The 27,480-nt window shown below is 28.5% G+C and overlaps 1 protein-coding gene and 1 long non-coding RNA gene across 6 annotated transcripts; both read left to right on the forward strand.

Annotated features, from left to right (window-relative positions):
* The first annotated feature begins 1,965 nt into the window (after positions 1 to 1,965).
* LOC105121855 (transmembrane protein 87B-like) lies at positions 1,966 to 6,584 on the forward strand. 5 transcript variants are annotated; one of them, XR_841613.1, is made up of 6 exons: positions 1,966 to 2,480; positions 2,826 to 3,762; positions 4,022 to 4,117; positions 4,254 to 4,390; positions 5,783 to 5,960; positions 6,289 to 6,584. XR_841613.1 is itself a non-coding variant. In XM_011020698.1 (5 exons), the coding sequence occupies exons 1-5, from the start codon at positions 2,239 to 2,241 to the stop codon at positions 5,904 to 5,906; spliced, it is 1,536 nt and encodes a 511-aa protein (XP_011019000.1). In that variant the 5' UTR covers positions 1,966 to 2,238; the 3' UTR covers positions 5,907 to 6,185. The 5 variants fall into 5 exon arrangements, 3 of the variants coding, with proteins under 3 accessions (XP_011019000.1, XP_011019001.1, XP_011019002.1); XR_841614.1 differs by lacking the exon at positions 6,289 to 6,584 and adding an exon at positions 5,299 to 5,639 and having other exon boundaries at positions 5,783 to 5,861; XM_011020698.1 differs by lacking the exon at positions 6,289 to 6,584 and having other exon boundaries at positions 5,783 to 6,185.
* Positions 6,585 to 16,761: 10,177 nt separating this feature from the next.
* LOC105121856 (uncharacterized) lies at positions 16,762 to 17,565 on the forward strand. The gene is made up of 2 exons (XR_841615.1): positions 16,762 to 17,131; positions 17,261 to 17,565. It is a non-coding gene; the product is annotated as an uncharacterized LOC105121856 (long non-coding RNA).
* The last annotated feature ends 9,915 nt before the right edge of the window (positions 17,566 to 27,480 follow it).

A 27,480-nucleotide genomic window follows, 5' to 3' on the forward strand; every position in this document is an offset into this window, starting at 1 on the left:
AAAAGATCAAAAGTCAATCTTAAAGATATAACTTGTTCTTTTTCAATATACTCCTACCTATTATTTTAAGTGAGCTTGGGCCAGTTTAATATAATCCTGCAAATATCCATTTAGTGTAAATGGTGATCTTTGGGGGCCATTTTTGTATATAACCAAAGAAACTTACTAAAAGCCTAATTTGTCATCCATTACTGTTTCAGATCCAATGCTTATAGTTTAAAAGTGAGAATTAGGCTTTGTTATTGTGTTAGTCCCAAGTCATTGCTTTTCGGTCTTAATACTTATTTTTATCTATAATAAATAAACATACATGTATTAGTTTAAACAAGATTTTAACATGTAAGCACAATAAGTATATTTTTATCATTAAAAAAACATGAAGCAGCTTACTTTAAGTTAGATGTTTTAGGGTGATTTTTATATTTTCTTTAGCATAATTAACCATTTACCAAAAAGTTTCAAATGACCAATTAAGATTTCTAATTACCATCATTTTCTTTTATCTTAATTCATTTTATAAATCCGCTTATCGAGATGTCCCCTGTGATGAACATATTAAAGTGAGATAATTTCAAAAATACTATTTTGAATCTCCATGCTACATTGCAAGATGAAGCAAAAAAAAAGATAGAAGCATTGCTATTGTTGTTTACCATTAAGAAAAATTATAATTGCAAACTAAAAAGTTTAAATTTATGTTCAATAAAACAAATCAATATTATATGTGCTAATAAATAATAACAAATATTCTTTTTTCAAGCAAATATTGATTCAAGAAGTTAAGATAATTATGTCATTTCTTTGATGAAAGGCTAAACAAAATCGAAGATAACTTGTGTTATTATTAACATAAAAAGAATCTCATATAAAGTCAACCAAAACAAAACATCAAATCCAATCCCTAGCCAATTTAATGTGAAATAATTAAATTAAAAAAATTAATAAAAAAAACATTATACCTAATTGATTGTGTTTTTCTCCCATTTTATATTTCCATTATGTTTTAATATTTTTTCAATCTCATATTGTATTGTGCGTTTATGATTTTAAATATTATTTTATAGTTTATCAAGGATTGATTTTGCGAAATTGAACTACAATTGTTGCTAAGAATAATAAAAAAATAAAAACTAAATTTTACATAAAATAGTATAGAGTTAGGTGCAAAAACAAGGAGACGAGAGAAAAAAAAAAAAAAGATGAAAAGGTAACTAGAGCCACGTAGAAGGGCTTTTATTTCATGCATTACTGGATAAGACAATGTCTAGAGCTTGATGGTGGGTGTATATGCCTTTATAATCTTATTGCATTTCTAACTTGTTGGGATATATATTATAAGTACTAATTATTATTTATTTATTCAATTTAATATCTGTTTTGAAGAAAAAAGAGTAGGATATTTGTTTTATATTCAAATTTGGTTTTTAAAGCTTCAATTATTTTAAATTCATAATAATAAATTTTAATTATGTCTAATCGAACATTAATTACATATCAAAAAATCTATCAACATCATAAGAGTCTTATATCAAGCCAAACAAAACAAATCATCCTACATAAAGATAAATAAATTTAATATGAAATAATTAAATAAAAAATACAAAAAATATAAAAAATATTTAGAAAAAAATAGAGAGAGTGAAAAAAAGAAGAGAGGCGTTTCATTGTTGATATAATTAATAAAACAACTTAAATATTTTAATATTCTTTAATAATTTATAATTTATAATGTGCTTCACAAATACAAAATGTTTCATGGTGCACAAAATTAAATATTTATATTGTATTACTTATTTTATAGGCTTATTTAAAAACAAAAACAAAAACTTAGACATAAGAAAGAGATCGATAATAAAATATATATCACACCTAAAAATAAGAAAAATATCTTTATCTAAAATTTATATCTTCTATTTATATCTTTTTAAAAAATAACTAAAAAAATTACTAATAGATCACCATAAAATTTCCCCACCAAATACAACCCAGTAGCTAAGCACATGAGCAAGTGAAGGCAAATAAAATCAGTTGCAATTGAAGGCGAGGCCTTACCGAGCCCAGATCAAATAGCAAACAGCCCTATTCAGGTCCAGTGTTATTATCAGCCTTGTAACTGGTCCGGTGCTGGTCAACTGTTCTGGTGGTACCATTCTTACCGATCAAAACGCCGACCATTAGTGTTCTACAGAGATTGGAAACAAGCAAGACAAAATCGAATTTGAAAAGAAAAAATCAGAGATGGAACAAAGAGGAATTTGGGCTACTAAAACCTGTAGCCAAGGGTTTTGGATAAGCTTACTAGTGTTCTTATGCATGATCACAACAACACAAGTGGAGGGATCAATTCATGAGTACAGAAACGAAGCTTTTACTCCCAAGACAAATGCCTTCATTTTCCATGGTGGTAGTGAAGGGCTCTATGCTTCTAAAGCTCCTCCTGATTCCTCTGGTACCACCCAATCAGGAAAATCTTTCGTAAGGTAATTTTTGTTTTCTTCTTTAAAAAATAAAAATAAAAATAATTGCTTCTTTTCATTCTCTTGTTAATTTCACTGTTCTCTTACTCAATTTGTGTTTTAATTTCTGGGTTTTTCTTAAATCTCTAGATATAGTAATTAGGGTTGTTATTTTTTAGGATGATGGCGTAAAATGGGTTTTTTTTTTGTGATTTCTTGATGTTAAATACTGCCATCGCATTGAGAATTGTCAGATTTCAGTATTTGTGGCTCCCACATGATGGACCGACGAGCATTGAACTCACATAAATTTAGCCCTTTGATTGTTTTGGGTGTGTAAGGAAATGTGAATGTGGTTGTGAATTTTAGGTTTGAAGGAGTGACGTTTAGGAGGACTAAAGAGTCGGCGAGTAGGCAAGAGGGAATGCAGGAGAGTACTGGAGTGGTTGAAGCAATCATACTTGATGTGCAAGATAGGAAGAGGATTGGAGGGGCATTTTTGAAGATTAATGCTATATGTTGTAATAGTACACTTGCGGAGACGGGTTCTTGCAAGTTAGGAGAGGTGATTTTACAGAAGAATCCAGATATTCCCAGCTGGCCGAGGGTTATTAAGACGCACTTTGCAGGAAAAAATGAAGAAGTGAAAATGGGGAGTGAGGAAGTTGAGATAAACAGTAATGGAATGTATCACCTTTATTTTATGTTTTGTAACTCAGAATTGAAGGGGACATTGATTAATGGAAGGACTGTGTGGAAGAACCCGAATGGTTATTTGCCGGGAAAGTTGACTCCTTTGATGACTGTCTTTGGAATTATGTCTTTAGCTTATCTTGTGCTTGGATTAGTATGGTTCTTAAGGTTTGTTCAATTCTGGAAGGGTATTATCATACAGTTGCATTACCATATTACAGCAGTTATTGCTCTTGGGATGTGCGAGACGGCTGTTTGGTATTTTGAATATGCCAATTTTAATTCTGCTGGATTGAGACCGATGGGTATTACATTGTGGGCTGTCACTTTCACCACTGTGAAGAAGACTCTATCCCGCCTTCTTCTTTTTGTTGTCACGATGGGCTTTGGAGTGGTTAGGCCAGCCCTCGGTGGCATAACATCAAACGTGCTTGTTCTTGGTTTGGTATATTTTATTGCTTCCGAGGCATTCGAGCTCGTTAAATATTTTGGAAACATCAATGACTTTTCCAAGAAAACAAAGGTGTTTATGGTACTTCCAGTTGTTTTCCTAGATTCCTGCTTTATTCTCTGGATTTTCTCATCGCTATCAAAAACTTTAGAGAAGCTTCAGGTAATCTTCTCTTGCCTTTCTTTCCGAAGTTTTAAGTAGTAATCCTGATGATGTCACATTAATAAAATAAACCTATGAGTTTGTGTGTTTGAGTGGGGATGGATGTATATCTTGGTGCTGTTTACTGTGTGTGGACGCGTGAAAAATGGTTTGTGGGTGTTTTCTTTCTGCCATTGAATTCCTGGTCACAATATCTTCATATTGTGCTTTTGAAATGATTCCTCCTCTCTACTTTTTTGCCCTTGTTTTGTGGCCGCAGATGAGGAGAAACATGGCTAAGTTAGAACTGTATCGGAAGTTTACCAATGCCCTTGCAGTGTCTTTACTGCTCTCCATTGCCTGGATTGGTTTTGAGGTGATAATTATTTTCTTGTTCTGGATCCTAAACTAGTCATTCTTTGATCTTCACCGACAGATGAGATTTGATAGCTATATCATTTGCCGATGTATTTATTAAGAATACGCTTTCTCCTCTGGCCTATCTTGCTCAGCTATACTTCAATACAACTGATCCACTAAGTGAGCTGTGGCAAGTTGCATGGGTCATCCCTGCTTTCTGGACTCTGCTTGCGTACTTTCTCTTGGTGGTAATATGTGTCCTCTGGGCTCCTTCATGTAACCCATCTAGGTACTTTGGCATCACCTTCACTTTTATTGTTTTCTACTTTTTTGACTTAATGTCATGGATACTGTGGGCTCATTTGCCCCTTTCCAATTCAACCAGGACCTTGGTTCTTTTCTGTTGTTAGGAATATTGATATTGCTACTATTGTTCTGAATTGGATCCATGCTGTTTCATGAACTTGAAACTGATATGTATGTGAATTGAAGTTGTGCTAAATTTGTTGTCATTATCAATCTGGCAAGTTGATGCTAATATTCATTTTTTGTTTTTGTTGTTCTCTGTTAACTTTTAAATTTCTGCATACTTCTTGCAAACTTATTTTTCTTTGTTCACTTCTCTCTCACTCTATCACAGCCATTTATACAGTTTCTGTAATAAAGAAGACTAAAGTAATATTTACGTATTTTATGTGTCGTGGAAGATTGTAATTTTCACAAATCTAGACAGCAGATGAATTCAACAACTAGAGTGGGTCTTTGGAAACTCTGTATTTTTCATAAATTTAGACATGAATTCAGCAATTAGAGTGAGTCTACTGTTGCATGAGATGCCATGTTAGGATGGTACTTCTATCCAAGTTTTGGAGGTAAATTCTCGGAAGTTCTGGCATCAAGAATTGATCAGGGGCAGTATATTCTCCTTTTTGAAAATTAATACTATGATTCCTACACTAAAATCCGGTGGTTATTCTATGGTATAGAAATTGACATAGTGGAAATCCCATGCCCAGAAAAGGAAAAAAAAAAAAAAACTTGAAACAAAATCATTTCTTGTTTTTGTTGTTCCCAAGTAACTGTTTCATCTCTGCTTGCTGCTTGCACTTGTCTTTCATTTTCATTTTTTACATCTTTCTCTCTTCATTTATACGGTTTTCATAATAAAGAAGAGTTAAAGATTTATGTATTTTACAGGTAGTGGAAGGCCCATAATTTTCATTACAATAGACTGAAGATGAATTCAGTAATTAGAGCAGACTGCTGATGGCTTGTAATTTCATAAATCTGGACAGAAGATGAATTCATTTATTAGAGGGAGTCTGCTGTTGCTTGAGATGCCTTGTTAGCACCAAGGATAATATTATTATCTAAGTTTTAGCAAGTTATGACTTCAAGAAATAATCACTAGCAGCATGTTCTCCTTTTGGAAAACAATAACATGAGCTCTTACACAAAATTCTGTTGGTTCTTCTTTGATTTCTTGAAGGAAAAAAAACTATTAAGCATTTTGCCCTTTCCTTGGATTTTTTTACAAGGTGAGACGTTGACCATGTGCATTGCCTATATTTTTGTAATATGAACCAAAATAGTAAAATATAGTAATGATAAGTAAGCTCTTAACAATGAATTGATAAATAGATATGTAAGATGCTGCTGCTAATTGGGGGTGCTCCTGCAGATATGCATATTTAGAAGGGGAGGACTTTGACGGGGAGGGTATATCATTGACAACTGGGGATATTGCGACAAAGCTGGAAAGTAATGCACTTGTTGAAGATCTTGAGGAGGATAAGCAGGAGTAGATGAATAATAACTAGTAAAGGTGAATCTGATTGGCGCTTCAGTTGCATATCCAGGTATTTGTCTGTAAATCTTGGTATGCAATTTGTGTTGTATACAAAGCACCTGTGAATGAAGTACAGAGATAGAAGAGTTCGATACGAGTTAGATGTTAGGCAATCCACAAAGGAGAAATTGTTGGTCGGGCTCTTACATTACCTGCATTGAGTTTATCACTGCTTTGAGAAATCCCCATATTGTTTTCAAAATCATCCTCGAAGCATGAAATCTCTCATCCCTAACCCCTGCAAGCTTGGAGAAGATACATACCATACCGTTTTTCTCTCTGTTCTATTTATTTTTGTTAAATTATTGAAGGGGTTTTCTGTTATGTGGCACCCCCAGATTCTTTCTTAGTAGAGGGAAAGGAATGCAGGGCCTGGAGACCTGATGCTGCTGACTGAGGCCGCAAGAAACCTTCCTCCACGGCAATTCCTGACATCAATTGCAGCTTTGGACCTGTTTGGTATTGTGGAATAAATTCAGTTAGAAATGCCAAAAAAAATAAAATCAATTTGGTATCTTTTCAATCTAACCATATTAAAAAAAGAAAAGAAAAAAGAAACATTTTTCTGCTAAACTATGTGTGGACCTAATATTTGATGTAGAGCTGCTATTACAAAAAATGTATTTATTTTTTACGTGGGTTGGTGATCGAGAAAAGATGAATAAAAAAGGAAGAAGAAAAGGTGAAACCTTATGGGGACGGCTTAATTGTTAAGAATTTGTTTAGCTCAAAGGTGCATCTGTGGTCAATTTCCTGCAGTGCTAGATGCAAACAATTCCATCTTCGAATAATTTTTGTTAAAACAAATATGAAAAGGGTTCTGCTTCGAGGTTGATGCGCCATGTGTGGACAGGTTCTCTTTGCCTGTAATTAGAGGATTGGTTGCTTTAAATGTGTTGAAAATGCACCTCTAAGATGTTGAGAGCAAGGTTTGCATTTCTGTTTTGGTTTTTTTTTTTTTTTTTTAATTAGAATCATATATTTTGATTTCGAAATATTTTGGTATGATGTTTTAAGGATGAATTGTTATACACACACCAATGTTCTATAGTGAAAAGATAAAGCCTTTTTCACTATACTTTAAATTTTTTTCAGGATTTATCAAATTTTTTTTAATTTTATTTTCAAACATTGAATTTATTTGGTATGTCACTTTATAATTTGTTATTTTATTGAGTTATCCATATTTTATGATCCAAATTGCGAGTTTTGTGAGCTAACCATATTAACTCAAGTTATTTTTTATTTTTTTGAATGAACTTTCTTCTAAATTTATTTTTTAATATTGAGTTAATTAAAAATTAGATTTTATTATTATTTTTGATATGTTTTATGTGAGTTTATCATGATCTTATCACTTGGTTTGCGAGTTTTTTGGGTTCACTATCTAGTTAACATCTGAATTGAGTATAAAGTTTATTTACCAGTTTATCAAAATGTATATATGTAAAAATTTTATTATGTAAAAAACTATATAAAAAAAATCCAATTCAAAATGGAGGTTTTTCTTGTAAAAAAGTGAAAATGTTTAATTATTAGGGATAATATCAAAACTAATTGGAAACAAGAAGGATAATATTGAAAACTCTTAAGTTATGTGGTAGAATTAGGACATTGATAAATCAATAAGGGGCAAAGATGAGGTTTACCTTTCAAATTTCTTAATGATCTAATAAGGTGAATAACAATTATTTTGTAACAAACTAAAGCGTTACCAAGAATAAAGTGTTTTTGAGTACTATAATAGGATTTAAGATGAGTTCGGTTTACTTTGATGTAATCGGGTTTAGTTTTATAAATATTTGATTAATTTTTTATATAATAAATTATAATAGTTTTATGATCTCGGTTAAAGATTTTGTTGGTTAACTATAATGATTTTTGTGTTTTTTTTTCACTGATTTTTTTTTTAAATTTTATTCTTTAACATTGAGTTGATTAGGAGTTGGATTTTATAATTTTTTTTTATTTTTTTATAAGGTTATCTTGATCTCATGATTCATGTTTGATAGGTTAACTCGGTTATTTTTTTAGTTGAATTTTATTTTTAATCTTATCTTTTAATATTAAATTGATTGAGAATTGAGTTTAATAAATTTTCTTTATTCGCTTTCTATAGGATTATCAAGGCCTCATAATCTAGGTAACGGAGTCAACAGATTAACCTAAGTTGAGATTTAAGATGTTGTTGTTTCAATATTTTTTTAAAAATATTACCTTGATTTTTTTAAGTCAAGCTATATTTTTATCAGTTCTCTGATTTGTCTTTGAATTGTTCAAGTCAACTAGGTTACATCAAGTCAATTTTTATATAGTTTTTTTGCTAAAAAACACATTAACAATATCTAAATATTTTTTATATTAAAAAAATTAATTTGACTCTCCCTTTTTTATGCACCTTTTTTTTAATACACAAACCTAGTTCAAAAGTTTTTTTTAAATAAAGTGTGAATAATTGTTATTAAAAAAAACACACTAAAGGCATAGTTAAATTACTGTAGTCATTCCTATAACACATTAAAGGATGTTCCTAAATTATTGTAACCATAATTATAAAGCAAGTATCAAACTATGTTTTTTTAATCAAGATTTACAACAAACCCTAAATTTTTTTCTTGTGATTTTGTTTGTTCTTCTTTTTTATAGTAAGAGTTTATTTAATTAAGGTTACAAATAATTTCCTTTTATAAAAAAAAAAACTTGATGCCACAATTAGGTTTTAGAGAAGATAAAGAATTCAACAATAATAGAGTATACGAAAAAAAAGAAGAAGATAAAAGGGATATAACTTGATATAGAGTCTTACTCTGATACTAACTGATGCGAAACTCGTGGATATAAAAATCTAAAAAGCCATAGCCAAATCAATCTTTCCCAAGAAAGCTAAATTTAGGCTTGTGATTATGCTTGACATAACAATAATTCGTATCGTGACATCAAAATTATATAAACCAAACCCCACCCAATAATTATAGACAATTATGAGAAGTACAAAATATGCCATAAAGATGGTTAATTTTTAGATAAGCCAGAGTAGTTTAATGAAGAACTAAATTAAAAGAATCCTCTCATAATCACATAATAAATTATTTGAAAATCAAAATGATGCAATCCAAACAATAATAAGAGATTTCTTAAAGGTTTCTAGATGGTTTAGTGACAAGAATTAGAAATAAGAGGTTCAAAGAGGCTTTCAATTACTTCTTCAAATTACATAGGCTAAAGTGGACTTCAAAAATATATTAAATAATAATAAAAAAACTTTGATTAATTCATGTTCAAGAAAGGTTTAATGATGAATATTTAGACATTGTAAAAAAATTAGAATTAGAAGATTAAAGTTTGCCAACTTTGACCTTTCGCTATTGTTTTGGTCATAACTAGAGTTACAAAAGAAATTTTAATGCAATTCCAGTTACATTGAAAATTTAGACATCCATAGATTTCTGTTGATAAATGGAAAGCCTTTTTGAAATGATAAAGAACCATATGTTTAAAGTTAGGCTTTGATTTTGCTAGTAGATTATAAAAATGATTTTAGTCTTATTTAAATTAGTTTTTTTATTGTTTTATTTATCTTTTAGTTATTATTATTTCTTTTAAAAATATCAGGGTCTTTATTTAAATTTATGTTCATTGAATTATTATTATTATTTAATGTGTTTATCAATATTCATTAGGGATATCCTATTAGAGTTAGGATTTTTTCTAATATAAATACTCTTTTGTAGAGAATTGTTTTTTAAAAAGACTATTTTTAATAAAGAAATTGACATTCTTGCCATCTTTTGTGTGGTTGAGTGATTTTCATACCAAGTTCTTGATTGAACTTGTAAACTCCTTCGAAAGAGTGATAAACTCCATTGTGATTTTATACTACTCATTAGCATCTTTTTATAGGTGTGAAGTGAGAGTAATCATTATGTATGACTTTAGTTCTCCAAGACAAGGTTCTTGTTGGATCAAATTACAAACCATTCAAATATGATTTTAGCATATCTTGAAAGGTATCCGTATAAGTTGATATCAAAGTTTGTACTCTTATTAGGTATATCCCTTTTTAGTTTGTGAGTTTCTTGATTTTTATTCTTTCTAGTTTAGGGTAGGGTATTGTTTCTTTTTAAAAAATATATTCTTATTTCAAAATTTGTCTTAAACCTTGTATAAAAAAATCATCTTGCCTAGTTTCATGATTTTTGTCTAACACTTCCATTTTTCTTGATTTCTTATATATATATATATAAGAAATCTTGTACTTGACAAATTCTATGGATAAAAAGGGGTAAAATCAAAGGAAAATAACAAGAATGGATTGAATTAACAAGTTAGGGCATAACCACATACAAACCCTTGAACCTTAGTGGGGCATCATTGTTTTCTTGGTTTTCCTAAATAGGTACATACCAAATCTTGGTATTGCCGAATTGAATTCTTGTTTTTCTTAGATCATCTTGCTTTGTTTTATTAAAATTTGGTTAGTATAAATCTTTCTTTGTATATTTTAATTATTTTCTTGAAATTCTTGAAGTTGAATCTTGACTTCTTAAATTAATTAGTATTCTTTGAATCTTTAACATAAACTTCATTGCTTTTTATTTTGTGTCTTTTTTTTATCATTATGTTTTGCATGGATTTACATTGTTATTCATAAATTTATCCTTAAATTTTATTTTAATTAGTTCCATATATTTCTTGATTCTTAAGTCTTTATTATTATAAAATCATTATGTTGTTTTGATTGATTATTTGACAAGTTGCTAAGTTACCTTTACGAAACTAAGGGAATAGTGAGGTAAAATGTATAATGATATTATTAGAGTTAAATTTTGATTAAATTATATGAAACATGAGTTGATATGAACTAAGTCCAGTCCAAATTTGTCCTTAAAATGTTTGCTGACCAATTTTGCGATACTAGACATATCTCTCAAATAGTATATTGGATCGAGCTGAAATTTTACTAGGAGGTACTAGACACATGAATCTATATTGTGGTATAGTTTCAGGTCAATAAAGTTCAAAAACATATTCTTTCAGAGGGTACAAATTACTAGATAAGTTTTATCAAAATTAGACCTTCATATACTATTTGAAACAGTACAAATTACTAGATAAGTTTTATCAAATCCGCAAAATTAGATCTTCATATACTATTTGAGATATTTTTTAATCTATAGGTAGAACTGTGTTACGATTCAAGTTAGACTATAAACTAAATATCTCAAGATTTCCAATCATATATGGTAGGCCCATTATTTCATCCAAACAAGAGAAAAAGACATCTCTGAATTCAGGATTAAAATATGCCAAGAATGTGTAGAAATTGAAAATTCAGGCTATATAGAAGAATTCTAGCATGATTACTTTGTTTTTATTATCCTGTTTTATTTATTTAATTAATTTTTTATAATAATTTATTTAATTTAGATGTGTAATGGCCCATTAACCATTGTTTAGGGGTTTATTTTATTATTGGACTTATGTTAATTGATTACTAGTTTAGACCAATTAGGTTAATTGATTACTAGTTTATTTTATTATTGGACTTATGTTAATTGATTACTAGTTTAGACCAATTAGGTTGCAACCTAAAAGATGTCCATTAAGGTTAGTTAGAAGAGGCTATATTATGTTTTTTTAAGCTACAAATTTTAACAACAAGTTAAAGAATAAATATATGTTTTTCATTTATTTTTTGGTAAAACAATTTTTTTTGTAGGGACAAAGATCGTACACTGACTTATCATAAATTAATTGGCTTTGTGTTGTCATTCGTATGCTTAGGGTTCTTAGATACAAGGTTAACTCTAGGTTCAAGTTTTTTCCAATACCTTTGACTCATAGGTATAAGGTTATCTCTAGGTCAAGGTTCTGTCAAACTTAATTTCAAATTTTCTATATTGTTATCTACTTTGTTAGAGATTGCTTAACCATATGAACAAGAGGTCCACATCACGAGTAGAGTGACATTGAATTAAGTGTAAATATATAAGGGAGTGTGCGAGAAATCTTTTCCTTGGTACTAAACTTTATTGCAAGTATTCAATATGTCATAAAAAAGTGTAAATCAATAAAAAATAAAGGATTATGTAGAAAGACAAATAGGTTAGAGGTATGAAAGATGGATAAATTGAGTACTAAAATGATTGATAAACATTATATTCCTAGTCATAAAAGAAATGAGGTTAAAATGTCTACTAGATGAGCACTTTCTCCTCTAGATGAAAGTGTAGCTGAAAAATTCAATGATGATAAGAAAGATGGTGTAGTTAATCATGGATGGAAGTTACGTACATACCAAAATCCTTTATTTGAGACACGACTAATGAGACAGTTTGGTGGTATATTTTAGCCAAATAAGGATTTTGGTCAGGGAAGGAATTTTGATGATCATGATGATTTAGATTGTAATTTAGATAGTATAAAACTTAATTTTTCAGCATTTCAAAGAAACAAATATTGAAATGGTTATTTAGAATGGGAAAAGAAAGTGGAATTTATATTTTATTGTCATTAATGTTTAAAGAAAAATAAGTAAAACTATTTGTAATTGAATTTACTAATTATACTATTACTTAATGGGATCAACTTGTTACAAGTAATAGGTGTAATAGAGAAAGATCTGTTGACATATGGAAGGAAATGGAAACAATCATGAGGAATAAGCTTGTCCTTAATCATTACTATAGGAAAGTATATAATATATTACAATCTTTATCTTATGGTTCTAAAAACGTTGGTGAGTATTTTAAGGAGATGGAAATAAGTATAATTAGAATTAATGTTTTTTAAGATAGAGAAGCCACAATGACTAGATTTTTAAATGGTTTAAATATAGATATTACTAATGTGATTGAGTTGCATTATTATTTGAAAATCAAAGATATAGTGTATATGACTATAAAAGTGGAAAAATAGTTGAAAAGAAAAGATAATGCAAGACTATATGGTTATTTGGGATCCTCTTAAGGTTTGAAGTCTAGTTTCAAGAAAAATAGTAATGCAAAAACAAAGTCAATAACAGTACCTAAAGTTTTCAAACCTTCATATATTGAAAAACAAATTGCAACATTAAAGGAAAAATAAAAAAATAATGTTCAGCAGAATCATAAATGAAATATTAAATGTTTTCGATGTCAATAGTAACGCAAAAACAAAGTCAATAACAGTACCTAAAGTTTTCAAACCTTCATATATTGAAAAACAAATTGCAACATTAAAGGAAAAATAAAAAAATAATGTTCAGCAGAATCATAAACGAAATATTAAATGTTTTCGATGCCAAGGACTTGGACATTATACATTAGAGTGTCCAAATAGAAAGTAAAGAAATCCAAATATATCAAAAGATTAAAGCCATAAACAATTTCAAAAGAAAAATAATCAGTGGTTGAATGCAAATTTTTATTATAAACAAATTCAGTTAATTATAGACAATCTTTCTAACTTGTTAAAATCTTTTGAGTGATAGTCCTTAACAAATATGTTAAAGTTCTTTAACTACTTCGGTTTGATTATTTGTTTATGGATGACAAGTAATAAAAAATAATAATTTTGATTTTAATTTCCCCTATAAAAACTTTCAAAAGTAGTTATGAAATATAACATCGCAGTCAAACATAATGCTTTTAGATACTCCATGTAACTAAACTATCTCCTTAAAGAATAAGTTCGCTATGCTAGTTGCATCATCAATCTTATAACAAGATATGAGATATGTCATCTTAAAAAACCTATCCACAGCTATAAAAATATAACCCCTACTGTTTTTTGACCTAGGCAAACTTAACATAGAATCCATAGATATTAGCTTAAGATTCTTTTGGCATTGTAAAAAGAGTATATAAACCATAAGGTAAAACTTCAAACTTAACTTATTTACATGTTATATATTTATCATAAATTCTTTGCACATCTCTTTTCATCTTAGGCTAATAAAAATACTTATATAAAACATCTAAAGTCTTAGCAACCCCAAAGTGTTTTATTAATCTATCTCCGTGAGTTTTACATTCTAGCAATTCATGCATTTAACAATTAAATGCATATAATCTCTTTTCTTTAAATAAATATCCAACAAATATAATATTTTTCATTTAAAAGTCCCACCTGTTCAAATTTGCATATAAATATTTTTTTTTTACAAAACAACTAATACATTCCTTGAATATTTAATTTTCTCCTTTAAATTCTTGCTATAAATCAAAATATCATCAAAATAAACTATAATAAACTTACATATAAAATTATGTAAAACATGGTTCATTAATCTTATGAAAATACTAGGTGTATTTTTTTTTCATGGCGGGCCCCACCTCCCAAGGCAGTATGCATCACATAATTACCTCTGTTTAACAATGTTAGCTTTAATCTCTTTCTCTTCATTGATTTTCATGTCAATGTTAGTTTAATCTCTCTTTCTTCATTGATTTTCATGTTCAGTCTTCTAAAATTTCATAGTAGCTCTTTAATTTATTTATCCTTCACATTTGATTTTTGTTTTTTTTAATTGATAATTTTTTATTTGAATTACTTTATAGAATTGAAATTAATTTTCAATTTTATTCTTTAATTTTTTTAATTTATCATGTTTGATCTCTATTTTTTTATTTTTATTTATTTTATTTCAGATCATTTTTCTTATTAATTCATCCTTCATTTTTTATTGTAATTTTTTTTTTTACTTTGACAAATTTTTTTAAATTGATTTTTTTTTAATTTCATCTTTTAATACTGAATTAGATTTATTAATTAAATCTGAGTATAGGATTTAACAAATTATGAATTTAGAAGATTATTAAATAGAAAATTATTAAAGTTTAAGAAATTCATTCGAATTTATATTTATATTTTTTAAAATTAATATTTTTTAAATTTTAACTTTTAATATTTAAATTAATTAAATATTTAACTCCATCATAATTTTCATGATTCCAAAGTTACCATCCAGGAGCAAGGACAATCCAGGGGCCCTCCCCTGGGCACCTCTTGCAAATCAAAAGACCCAATACCCAGGCAACACTCTCTTGTTATTTCGTTCACTCCAAGCAAGGGATAGTACTAAATTATGGTCCCATCCTGGACCAAACTCAGTAAAGATAAATCATGATGCTTTATTGAAAGATCATGGTGGCATTGGTATAGCTTGTAGGGATTATATATATATATATATGCTATAGAGGCCTTCTAATTGTAGGAATAGGCCTTTAAGAGGACAAGTTGATCAATCCGCCTCCAAGGAGAAGCAATGGTGATTAGTTGGAGAAGCTCTAAAACTTGCAGAAACTTTTTCTCCAGCACCAGTGCTTGCTGTATCGAGTTCCCTCCTTGTTAAATCGGGTATAAAATTGCTTTGACCCAGAGAAAGAATGGTTGGACAGTTGTGGTCGGCAAAAAGGCAGTGGAGGTGGCGGCTAGTTTTTTTTTTTTAATAGTAAAATTATAATATTTAATTAAAAATTATTTAGTTATAAAGAAATAAGCTAATATTTTTGTGTTGATTTGTTTCTTATGCTTGTTAGAGTGCAGAAGTAAAGTAGGAGTGAAGACGTAAAGTGTAAAGTCTATGATGTAAATTATAATTTTTTAAAGAATAAAGATAAAGTAAAAAAAACAACCTAATTATAGGCTATGAGAATAATTTTTTCAAGAATAAAATATTGGATTATTCTTTAGTCTAGGTTTTGAATGTAGTTATAACTTAGTCCTTCTATTCCAATTGATCTTTGCTGACCATATATTTTTTAAATATTAACTGAGCTTTTATGATTGTTTGATCTTTGCTGACCATATATTTTTTAAGTATTAACTGAGCTTTTGAGTTTTTATGATTGTGGTTAATTTTAATAATTGCAGTTTAAAATATATTTATTAAAAAAAAGATAAATTATAAAATTGTTTGGTTAAAATTTTTGTTAAAAATATTGGTGTAAATAAAATGACATGAAAGACCATGTATGTTTTGTATTTTTTAAACAAAAGATAAAAATATTAGAAAAAAATAAAAGGAGAATTTGATTACTAATACAAAATAAATATAATTGCTCATTTTAAAGGTCCTAATTTAACTTAAGACCAACAAAATCAACCATATATACACATTATCATGATTAGGTGCATAAATTGCTATCATTAGATGATAATACTATTTGAATTAACAATAAATTTGTATGGTTTTCAAACACTTTTTTAAATTAATTTTGTAAGTTCCCAAATAGCTGATTTACTTCTTTCTTTCATTCTTGAACGTTGTAAAAGCATAAATTTATTGTTTTTATAAAAATTCAACCACAATTTTGAAAGGATCCTACATATTTATTATTTAAAAAAAAACATATTTATAAGTATGTTGAAGAGAAAGCAACCCAAACACGAAAACAAATTAACCTATATTTTAGATTTTATTGAGTTTTATTAAATTATTCTTTAATCAATCTCAATATTAATTACAGTTTTAACTAAATATTTATAAATATAAAATTAACTTTAACTAAAATTTTTTTTTATAAAATAATTTATTTTTAAATAATAACTACAATAACTATCATAATATTAAACACATTTAAAAAAAATTCATTATTGGATTTGATAATACAACAATCAACAAAAGCTAAAGACTTAGAATATAAGTTTTCAAAATATATTTAAATAATTTTATTTTTTTGTCTTTAACATTAATATATTAAAATCATTAAAAATACTAAAACAAATATTAATCTAATATTTTTTTTAATAAATACATTAAAAAAAGAGAGTTGAAAACACAATCTCAAACGGTGTCGCCAGCCGTATCCTTGATCCAGCTTGGAAGTCTATTAAGAACATTCCAGCATGTCTGACGCGGTGAGATGCTGGAAAATTAATTTCCTAATTTATGACAGCAATGATCGGATAGACACAGGGAATCCTGGGTGCTGATGCTAAGCAATCTCTTCTACCATTGCTTTGCAAGTTGCAACTCTCAATTTAGCTGGCTCCTTGGGTTGTTAGGCTTATATTTTATTCATGTAAGAGTCAAGAGTCTACTCTGAAGGTTTCAAATTTCTCAAGAACTCGTCTCTCTCACAGAAAGCCATTCAATTGTTTCTTTCTTTCTTATTCTTATATATCCTAACTTCTGGTTGGAGCAGTTCTTCGTTGACACAACAGAGGAAGAACAAGGGCTACAAACATACACACGAGGTTTGATCTTTAACTTCAACTTCTCCATACAGAAAACTAATTCATCTGTTAAGGAAAAGGGTTCTTGGAAATATGGTTTACTGGTGTTTTACTCTTTTTTCGTTGTTGTTGTGTTTCTGATAAGTAAAGAAGGTCATGGGGCATCACCATCATCATCACCACCATCATCATAGCGATAGCCCATATGATGATCCCTTGTTGGCTTGTTGTTGCTGCCCTTGCTTGCTAGTTTCTTCCTTGCTGAGAGGATTTGGGAGATGTATATTTGCAGCTTGTTACCCTCTCTTTCGTTGCTTTGGATTGGAAGACCACCACCACCACCACCATTTCTTTTGATCATTGTTTGGTAGTTTTGTTTCTTTCGTTTTCTAGTTTTACAGCCAAATCGATTGGAAAGAAAAAAGATTTAATTCAAGCGAGATGTTGATTTTTTTTAGTTTTGTGTTTCAGAATTTTCAGTGACTATTGCAATACAGCTGGTTCCTTTTCTTTTCTTTTCTTTTCGTTTTTTTTTTTTGGCTTTGTAGTAATGATGAATGGTAACTATTTGTCATAGCTTATTATGAATTTGTCGAAACATTTGCCTAGCGTTTATGAGCATCCGACAAAACAAGATTAACTTCTGGCACATCTTGGCACCCTGTCGGCTACAATTTTTTTTATACAGACTAACTTGCACGCATCGATTAATTTTCATGATTTATTGAATATCCTGCAAACTCAATAAATATATAAAACATCGTGAGGTAACAGATAAGCATATCAAGACTCGAATCCAGGTTGTGGTTGTTTTTAGAAAATGGTTTTTAAGAAGTTATTTTTTAAATTTATTTATTGTTAAAAAAATTAGTTAATAGGAAATATTTTTTATTTAAAAAAATTTAATTTGATTTTTTTAAAAATATATTTTTGAAAAATTTATGTGAAAAATAATTTTTAAAAATTATAAAAAATTTAGAAATATCATATTATTTATTTATTTATTTATTATATCAATTTTAATCCTTAAATTTTTAATTGTTATATATATTCAATTTTAAATATTTATTTTTTAATTTTATTTTTTAAAATTTTATTTTTATATTAATTTTGGTCTTTATTTTTATAATTATTATTTACTTTTTCTTTGTTATTTTTTTGTTAAAAATTTTTATCTATAAAATTTGATCCTCATTCTTTTATTTATTACTTGTTTTATTTGAAATAATTTATAAAATATTAAATATTATTATTTTAATTTCTTGATTTTAATTTTTTTAATTTTATAGATTTGATATTTACTATTTTAATTATTATTTATTTTATTTGAAATAATTTATGAAATTATATTTTTTTTTAATTTTATTTTCATTTAACTTTTTGATTTGTTCCTCATTATTTTTATAAACTTGAGAAAAATAAAATATTAATAAGTTATTTTTCAGCTCATTTTTCTTAACATAACCAAACATTGTAAAGTGTTTTTCAATTTATTTTTCATTACACTATCAAATATTAGAAACTAATTTATTTTTCTAAAATTTACTTTTAAAAAAAAGATTTTTCAGTAAATAAATGACCTTGCATCAATAATTTTTCATTTAGGTTGGATTTTACTATCATATCCCATATATATATATATATATATAATGACGAATGGTAACATAATTTTCATCTTTTAGTTAAGAAATGACGAATGGTAACATAATTTTCATCTTATAACTAAAAGGAAAAACATTTGTTGATTTCATATTACTTTCTTTCATACTGTTCAAGATTAATATTTTTTTTAGTCTTGAATTAAAGTTTTTTAATCTAATCACTATTTTTTTTTCAATTTTATTATTACACGTGTTATTTCATATTTCAATTTTAGAATTTATTTCAACTATCAGATTTTTGAAATGTCAAAAAAACATCTTTATATTTCATTTTTCTCAATGTTGCCAAAACAAATTTGATTCTGTTGGTTAAAAAATATTAAAAATACAAGAACTCAATTGATATTATGGGTAAAACAAATGGTTTTTTAACTATTTAATTTAAAAAAAAAACATTTGCCTTAAGATTTTGTTAAATAAGTTTTTTGATTTTTTTAGTTTGAAAATTATTCTTTTTAGTCTAAAACTTTATTTTATTTGCATATCAATCTCGAAGTTAAAGAGAAAATAGATGAAATTGTTGAAAACAATTAATGAAAGAAAAAATGTTGGTTAGCTATATTTTAGAAGCTAAAATAGTTAATTTTGATGTTAATGTGTTCTATTTAACAAGAGGTAATAGTTTTCTTCTATATTCTATTTAACAAGAGGTAATAGTTTTCTAAAAACATGCATGAAAAATATAGATCATAATCCATTTAGATTTTTTTTATTTAATTTTTTATTATTATTATTGAGTAATTTTAGAATGTTTTCGAGTTAGTAAGTGGCTTATGAAACTTTTTATATTATTTTTAAGGTATTATAATGTAAAAATTACTCAAAAAATGATTTTTATAGGTTCAAAACCTTAGACCTGAATTTAACTATCACATGAGGTGGTAAAAAAAACATAACAGTAGGTGAGAGATTGCATGCTACAACATATAACCTCTGGCTCATTAAAAAAAAAAAACTAGCAAATACTAAGTATAACATAAACTATATGAAAGTATTTGAGTGATCAAAAGAAGATTTATCACCTAGGTATATTAAAAAAAAACTCCACTATTAGAGGTATTTTGGTAATTTTAGTTTTGACAAGGGCAAAACAATAATTTTACCTCGACTATGGATATTTCAATAATTTCTCAAGTTTAAATTTTATTTTTATTTTACTTGTGCTTTCTCAAGTTTAAATTTTATTTTTATTTTTATTTTACTTGTGTTTATAATTAAAAATAATTATGCAACTATGCATAATTATGAATATTTACCCGATTGAAGTGTTGTGGCGCGCCAGAGCCTATCAAACATGAGGGGTCTCAGATCCTTGGTTAACTTTGAAGAGAAAAAACGATTATCAATGTTTTACAATGAAACTAGGAGGATAAGATTGTGATTTAACTTTTGAGCATTATTCAATATGAGTGCTAGTCCCCATATTGATTGAATTGTTGTTTCAGTGATTATCGATGATTGATTTGCATGATTAATAATTTATTTAATTATAATTGTTACCATGATGATAACATAATGATTTATTGATTAATTGTGTATGATACATCAATATGATTGATAAGATCTTGAGTTTTGTAATTCAATTTTGATTATGTGGTTTGATTTTTTAGTATAAAATAACTTGGTGAGTATCGATTGCTTAATTATTTTTGTGTTCTAATCATTGACATAAAATGAATTTTGAGGATCTTTAAATAGATTTAAAAATCCATGTTTAATTGATTCACCTATAAACAGTTTGTTTTTTATGAATTAATTTTAAAACTTGTGTATTTTTAACCGGTCAACCCATAAGCGATTCATTTTTTATCAAATAAATTTAAAACAAGTCTATTTTTAATAAATTCATCCTTGAAAAGATTATTTGACCAATTCTTATTTTTTTAAAAAAAACCATGTTTAATAAGTCCACCTTTTAGTGGTTTGTTTTGACCAATTAATTTTAAAACCTGTATTTTCTAATTGGTTCACCTATTGGTGGTTTGTTTCTAACTGATTATTTTTTTTAAAATCTTGTATTTCTTTGATCCACTTAAGAGTGGTTTGTTTTGACCATTTGATTTCAAAACTTGTACTTTCTAATCAATTCATCTATGAGCAGTACCGATTATTTTCCTGAAAATATTATGTTTATTCAGTCCATCCAAAAGCGGTTCATTTCTACTATTTGATTTTAAATTTTGAATTTTCTAATTAGTTCACTTATGAGTGACTCGTTTTTTAGCAATTTTTTCTGTTCTGAAAATCATGTGTTTATTTCATCCACTCATGAGCAATTTGTTATAACTATTTAATTCAAAAATCTATATTTACTATTGGCACACTTATGACTAGTTCATTTTTTTACCAATCCTTTTTTGAAAATCAAAGAGTGGTTTCTTTTGACCATATGATTCAAAAAATTGTATTTCCTTATCATTTCAAAGTATTTGATGAAACAATGTGGTTATCATTTCACATCTGAAAGTAAATGTAAATGGCACCACGTGGTGTTGTTTTGTCATCTGAAAGTAAATGTAAATGGCACCACATGGTGTTGTTTTGTTTTTTTTTTCTAAAAAAAACAATGGCCTTTTTCCCCGCATATAAAGAAACAAAGATGTATTTAATGACATTTCACTTTTGTGTTTTCAGCCTAATTTTGATCTCCTTATTCTCCCTCTCACACAAATATTAATGGCCAAAAGTGTAACAGCCTGACCCAACCTGTCATATATTGTCTATTTTGGGCCTCATCGTTCTTACGGTTTTGTTCGTGGTGATGCAAGCCAAAATTTGAGCCTTACTCCCTAAAACGTGTATGACAAATTGACAACCAATACTCTTAATATGGCAAGCTACCACTTTCTAACCTGTCGATGTAGGATATTATAATCCACCCCTTTTAAGGAGTCTAACGACCCTGTCGGCATAACTGGATAGCTAGTAAGGTTGAATTTGATATTAAATGTAACAACTCGACCTAACTTGCCATATATTTTCTGTTTTGGGCCTTATCGCCCTCACAATTTTATTCCTGGTAATATGAGCTCATTTCTGAGCCTCACATCTTAAAACACGTATGACAAGTTGGCAACGAACACTCTTAATAAGGCCTGCTACCACTCCTTCACCCCTGATGTGGGATATTGCAAAAAATCATATTAGACTCATGCTCTGAACTTGTACTACACATTTAGCCAAAGAAATGCTTCATTGCCCCAATGTGCTAGCAGAAAACAAGTTCAAAATAATTGAGTAAAATGTTTAATAATGATGAAAGATCAAGATTGACTTGAGACAATCATTGAACGAATTATTTCTACCTAGAAAGGTTCTAGAACCTTCCTCATGGCCTTTAAATAGAGGTGTTTGTCCTGTAAAAAGGAGAAGAATTCTAAGGAGAGAAAGACTTGAATTTTGAAAAGAATGGGTGAAAGATTGGTTTGAGCTAAAATTATACAATATATTAAAAGGGTTCAGTACTCATATTACTATTTATCTAGACACAAAACATTATGGATTGGAGTAATGTAATGACAGATCAACCCTTATGTTCGAACCCAATACTCCTAAGTCCTGCAACAGGACCCTGTATTCTTGGGTCCGTCATCAGGACCTGGTATTCTTGGATTCAGCATTAGAACTTAAGGCCAATGGGTCGTGGGTCAGGACCCAGACCCAACCACCTTAGGTTAAGTCGGGAACCCGAACCCCAACCCTCTTAGGTTCAGGATAGGATATAAACCCATAACCAACCCTCTTAGGTTTGGACAGGGACCTAAAAACCCAACCACCTTGGATCCGAGTTTTGGACCTAGCCACCAACCTCATTGGGTCTGTATGATGATATAAAACCATGATAAAAAAGCAATTTTAAGTACTAATCATCCGGCCACGAACCCCAACCCCTAACCCCCTTAGTTTGGGACTCGAACCTAGCCCCTAACCACTTTGAATCCGAACATGAACCCAATCCCTTTGCTCGCTGCCACCAACCCAGACCTCAACCCTTTTGGTTCCAGCCAATGACCCTACCCTCTTGGGTCGGAACACAAACCTAACTCTCTTGGGTCTGGACATCAATATAAACCCTTTGGGTCCGAATATAGCCGGACCTAAAACCCATCTTGCTTGGGTCCAGACACCAACCCAAATCACTTGGGTTTAGATATGGACCCAACCTCCAACCCACTTGGGTCCAAACTCGGCCCCACCTTCAACCCGCTTAGGTTCGGCCAAGGACCCTATTTTCTTGGGTTCAGACGCTGACGAACCCAACCATCTTGGATCCAGACACGAGCTAATCCTTAATCCTTTTGGGTCTAACCATGAACCCAAACCACTTGGTTTTGGACACAGACTCAAACCCCAAACTACCTTTGGTCTAGGGTCTGGACACAGGCCTAGCCCTCAACCCACTTATATCCAGACACGAACTAACTCCCAAACCACTTTAGGCCTAGGGTTGGACATGGACCCATCCCCCAAACCCTTTGGGTCCGAACATGAACCCACCATCAATCCTCTTGGGTCTTGACACAGACCTAAATCTTAACCTGTTTGGGTCCGGATATTAACTCAATCCCTTTAGATCCAGACACGAATATGCACCCATCCCTCAACTCCTTTAGATTCAAAGCAAGACCTAATAGTAATGGGCCTTGCATTAGGATCCAAATTACTTGGGTCTTGAAGCAGGACCCAAGTCGAATGGGTCATACATCAGGACTCAAGTCGACTGGATCCTGCACTAGGACCCAAGTTCAATTGGTCTTGCGTAAAGACCTAATAGAATTGGGTTCTTCATCAAAACCCATGGGTGTTAGATTCTAGGTTTATAAATATAATTATTTATATTTTAAATATAATTATTTTTATTATAATTAAAAGTATTAATATGAAAAATATTATTATTTGTGTTATGTATATTATTATTTTTATTATAACTCAAATTATTATTATTATTATTTGTGTTATAATTATTATTATTTTTTATTATAATAATATTATTAATAAAATAATTTAAAAAAATTATTATTAATATTAAAAAAAAATTATTATTTTTATTATAAATTTTTATAATATTTTTTTATAAAAATAAAACGTGAGGTAACAGCGTAGCGGGTCACCTAATTATTTTATAAAAGGGGAGTGATAAGAATAAGAATAGCCCAAAAAAGAGAGATAAAAAGTGAAAAACCACCCTCAAATCATCAAAACCAAACGAATCCAGTGGGTGTAGAAGAGTTTGAGAGAAATAAAAATAAGAAGAAAAGAAAACCTTAGTTTTATAAAGGGAAAATAACAAAAAATATCACGCCACCACTGGTCTGCCACCGTCACTGCCACCAAGAACCTCCATCTAAGCTTCTTTTTCATCCAGAATCAATTATAAGGTAAGTCTCAGCTCATACCTTTCTCTTTTCTTATTTTTTTCTTACATAAATTTGCATGCGTAAAATAATTTAAAATCAGTGCAAGGTGTATCCACGCATCTTTTTTATTTTATTTTATTTTATTGGCTTTGCAATAGTATTATATGCATTTATTTTATTGGCTTTTTACCCTTCTATTTTGTTTATTTTATTCTGATTTTATTTTATTTTTATTGGGTCAAAATAATACTAGATTCATTTCTTAAAATTGTGCCATCACCGTTTTATGTATGTGTGTGTAAATAAAATGTTTTCAATAAAGTAAAAAGTTGCGTAGGTGAATTTTTTATCAATATTGCTTCAAACTTAAATTTAAACAACGAATTTGATGAATCTCCTAATTTGACCTAACACAATTTTTTGTGTTAACAAATGAAATGCTTCGACTGATTTGCTTGATGGCTTTTTGTCAAGTTTTTGTCAAGATATGGTTTAAACTCTCCATATAATTAAATTGATGACATTTATTTTATGAAGTAATGTCAACAAGCTCTTTTTTTTTAATACCATGAATTTTGTGATTTTTTTACATATACACACACATATATATATACACACACACACATCATGTTTTTGTTAAGTGAAATTATGTGTCTGGTGACATAATTTATTTCTATTGTTTATAAAAAATCTCATTTTTCTTTGTTTTTATTATTTGCAAATAATATATGTGTGTTTGTAAATATATTTTATATTTTTATTGTGATTAATTGTGTATCAGATTGCAACGACACGATACTACATACACCTAAAATTATATGAACAATACCTAAAATTACATGAACAATATCTTTTGGTTTTTGAAAGGCAAAGTGGATCCTAAACCATTTTTCATGAAATATGGATTTAATGTTTTTTTAATAATTTTAATGTAATTTCTCTTTCTAGAGATAAGTGTTAATTTTTTTTTATGAGTTTTTTATTTTTAGAAATTGATGTTATTTTTTACATGTCTAAAAACCGATATCAACCTTTAAGACAACAAATAATCTGCTTGTTTTTAACAATTTCAATATAATCTTCTATTTAAGGTATAAATATCAAATTTTGTTATGAGTATTTTGTTTTTAAAAAATGATATTATTTTTTTGACTTGTCTAGGAACCAATATCAACCTAAAGATATAGGAACCAATATCAACCTAAAGATATAGGAACCAATATCAACCTAAAGATATTATAGCATGTGAATATATTTAGAAAAATATCACATAAACTTTCATATAAAAAGATATGTTAAGAGTGGTATAACCTTTCCATATTAAAACAATAAAGTTGTGCAACTTATTTTCGTTTAATAGAACCGAAGTGGTGTGCATGCCTCTTTATTTTCCTCTCCTTTGGCTTGCTTTGTCTTTGAGCGGCCTAATCTTCCTTTTGGTCGCTATGTATTACAAGGCATTCCATGTCTTCCTTTTCTTCTCTCGCAGGAGAAGAGGTCATTTTTAATCATTGTGTTTGATATGTGCCTCTCTCTCTCTCTCTCTCTCTCTCTCGCACAGACGAGCTGCTACCCGAACAAGAAAGCATGCATTTCTTTGAATGTCACTGAATGTATGTTTTCTTGTTTTTGCTTATTCTTGGAATGGTGATGATAAAAGAGGCATACACACGTAGAGATACCTATATATGTTGGGAAGGAGATGGAAAAACCAGAAGCTTCCTCTCATTTTTTTTTAACTTCATGTAACATGTATTGAGAAATTTAACCCATTTTGTTTTTGAGTTATAATTTTTGATACGTTTTATCAAAAAAAAAATTATTATCTTGTCAAATCCCATTCCAACCAAAAATATCATTACCAGTTTTTTTTTGTAGAAACTTTCCTTTCATTTATATCCAAACCTCTTATATAAAAGCAAGAAATAAAAAAAAATACACATCCTTGCATCTATTCAAAATTCCATGCAAATTTCGATAATTATTGATGTTGTTTTAGCATCTTTATATTCTCATTTAAAAAGAAAAAAGCCATAAATATTTTTTATATTGCAAGCATCCATTTTGTGTTTTATAATTTATTTACAAGAACCATCAAAGTTTAGCCCAGAAACAAAGGCAAAGGCTTACATACCAAAACCCTTTAAATTTTTATTTTTTTTAATTATAACAATAAAAATGTTTTGTTATTCACCTGTCATATTTGAAATAAATAAAATTATAACGAGATGTTATTTCTAGTATGAATGGAAAGTATTCCTTTAATTTTTGAAATGTGATGTCATTTTAAGTTTATACAGTATAATAGTCACCAATGATTCCTAAATGTTAAACATAAGTGTTAGTTTCCTTCAGTCTAATATTCATTGACGACATATAAATGTCAATTAGGGTTATTAATTTTTTTTTTATCTAATATTCATCGATGATAATTGAAAGCATTAATTTCAAAATGCTTTGAATGCCAGTGCTGCTAGATCCTGTGCTAGATCCTGTCCTAAGTAGATTAACTAGGAATAAGTATTGCTTGGATATTATTGGTTTGTGGTACGAAAACCTTCATTCGGCAAAATATTGTGAGTGGACATTGATATTATAGGATAAATTAACCAAAATAAGTAGTTGTAAAACACAAAACGTTTAGCAATACCTGCTATTAAGATTAGGATGGGTTCAATGAGCTTATAAAAGCTAATATAATTATTCATTACTATAATTTGATAAATTATTAATAATCATAGGTCATTATCTAGAATAAAAAAATATAAGTAATGCAATATAAAAGTGACAAAAATAACCAAGATTTTAAAATAGATAAGCATGTTACTTATCTTATGTTTTAACTTGTCGTGATAGATTATTAAAGATATACCACTAATAGAATAGACACAATAAATTATTAGGAACAAATATATAAGATAATATAACTTATCTTAGATAAAATATTTTAGAGTAATAGTATATTTTTTTTGGTATAATCAATTTCTTAACTCAAGTTTTTGAAATCTAGTTAAAATTTTTAATCACCATAATATTAATATTAGGTGAAAACTTCTTTTTTTATTTTTATCCTATTCTTAAATCATTTTTTTTATGAATTTGTCATGATATTGAATGCGACAAATAGAATCAACATCAACATAAAAATAAATCTTATTTGCACTTTTATGCATATTAAATATTAGATATATGTATTATTAAGGCATCGTTAATAATTCTATTCCCTTTGTCATCTTTGATTTGAAATCTCTTCAAGTCTATATCAAAAACTTGATTGCATATATATAATATGTCTATGCAAGACATGTAATCAATGCCACAGTTTTTTTAGACATAAACAAAATTGTTCTCA

The sequence above is a fragment of the Populus euphratica genome, unplaced genomic scaffold (genome assembly GCF_000495115.2).
Source record: "Populus euphratica unplaced genomic scaffold, PopEup_1.0 scaffold46.1, whole genome shotgun sequence".
NCBI lineage: Eukaryota > Viridiplantae > Streptophyta > Magnoliopsida > Malpighiales > Salicaceae > Populus > Populus euphratica.

What these genes read in the sequence shown, in the direction of transcription:
- LOC105121855 (XM_011020698.1), top strand. Translation starts at nt 2,239, where the DNA reads ATGGAACAAAGAGGAATTTGGGCTACTAAAACCTGTAGCCAAGGGTTT. An exon ending in TCAGGAAAATCTTTCGTAAG is followed by an intron (nt 2,481 to 2,825) that starts GTAATTTTTGTT and finishes TGTGAATTTTAG; the next exon opens with GTTTGAAGGAGTGACGTTTA. An exon ending in TTGCCTGGATTGGTTTTGAG is followed by an intron (nt 4,118 to 4,253) that starts GTGATAATTATT and finishes TATCTTGCTCAG; the next exon opens with CTATACTTCAATACAACTGA.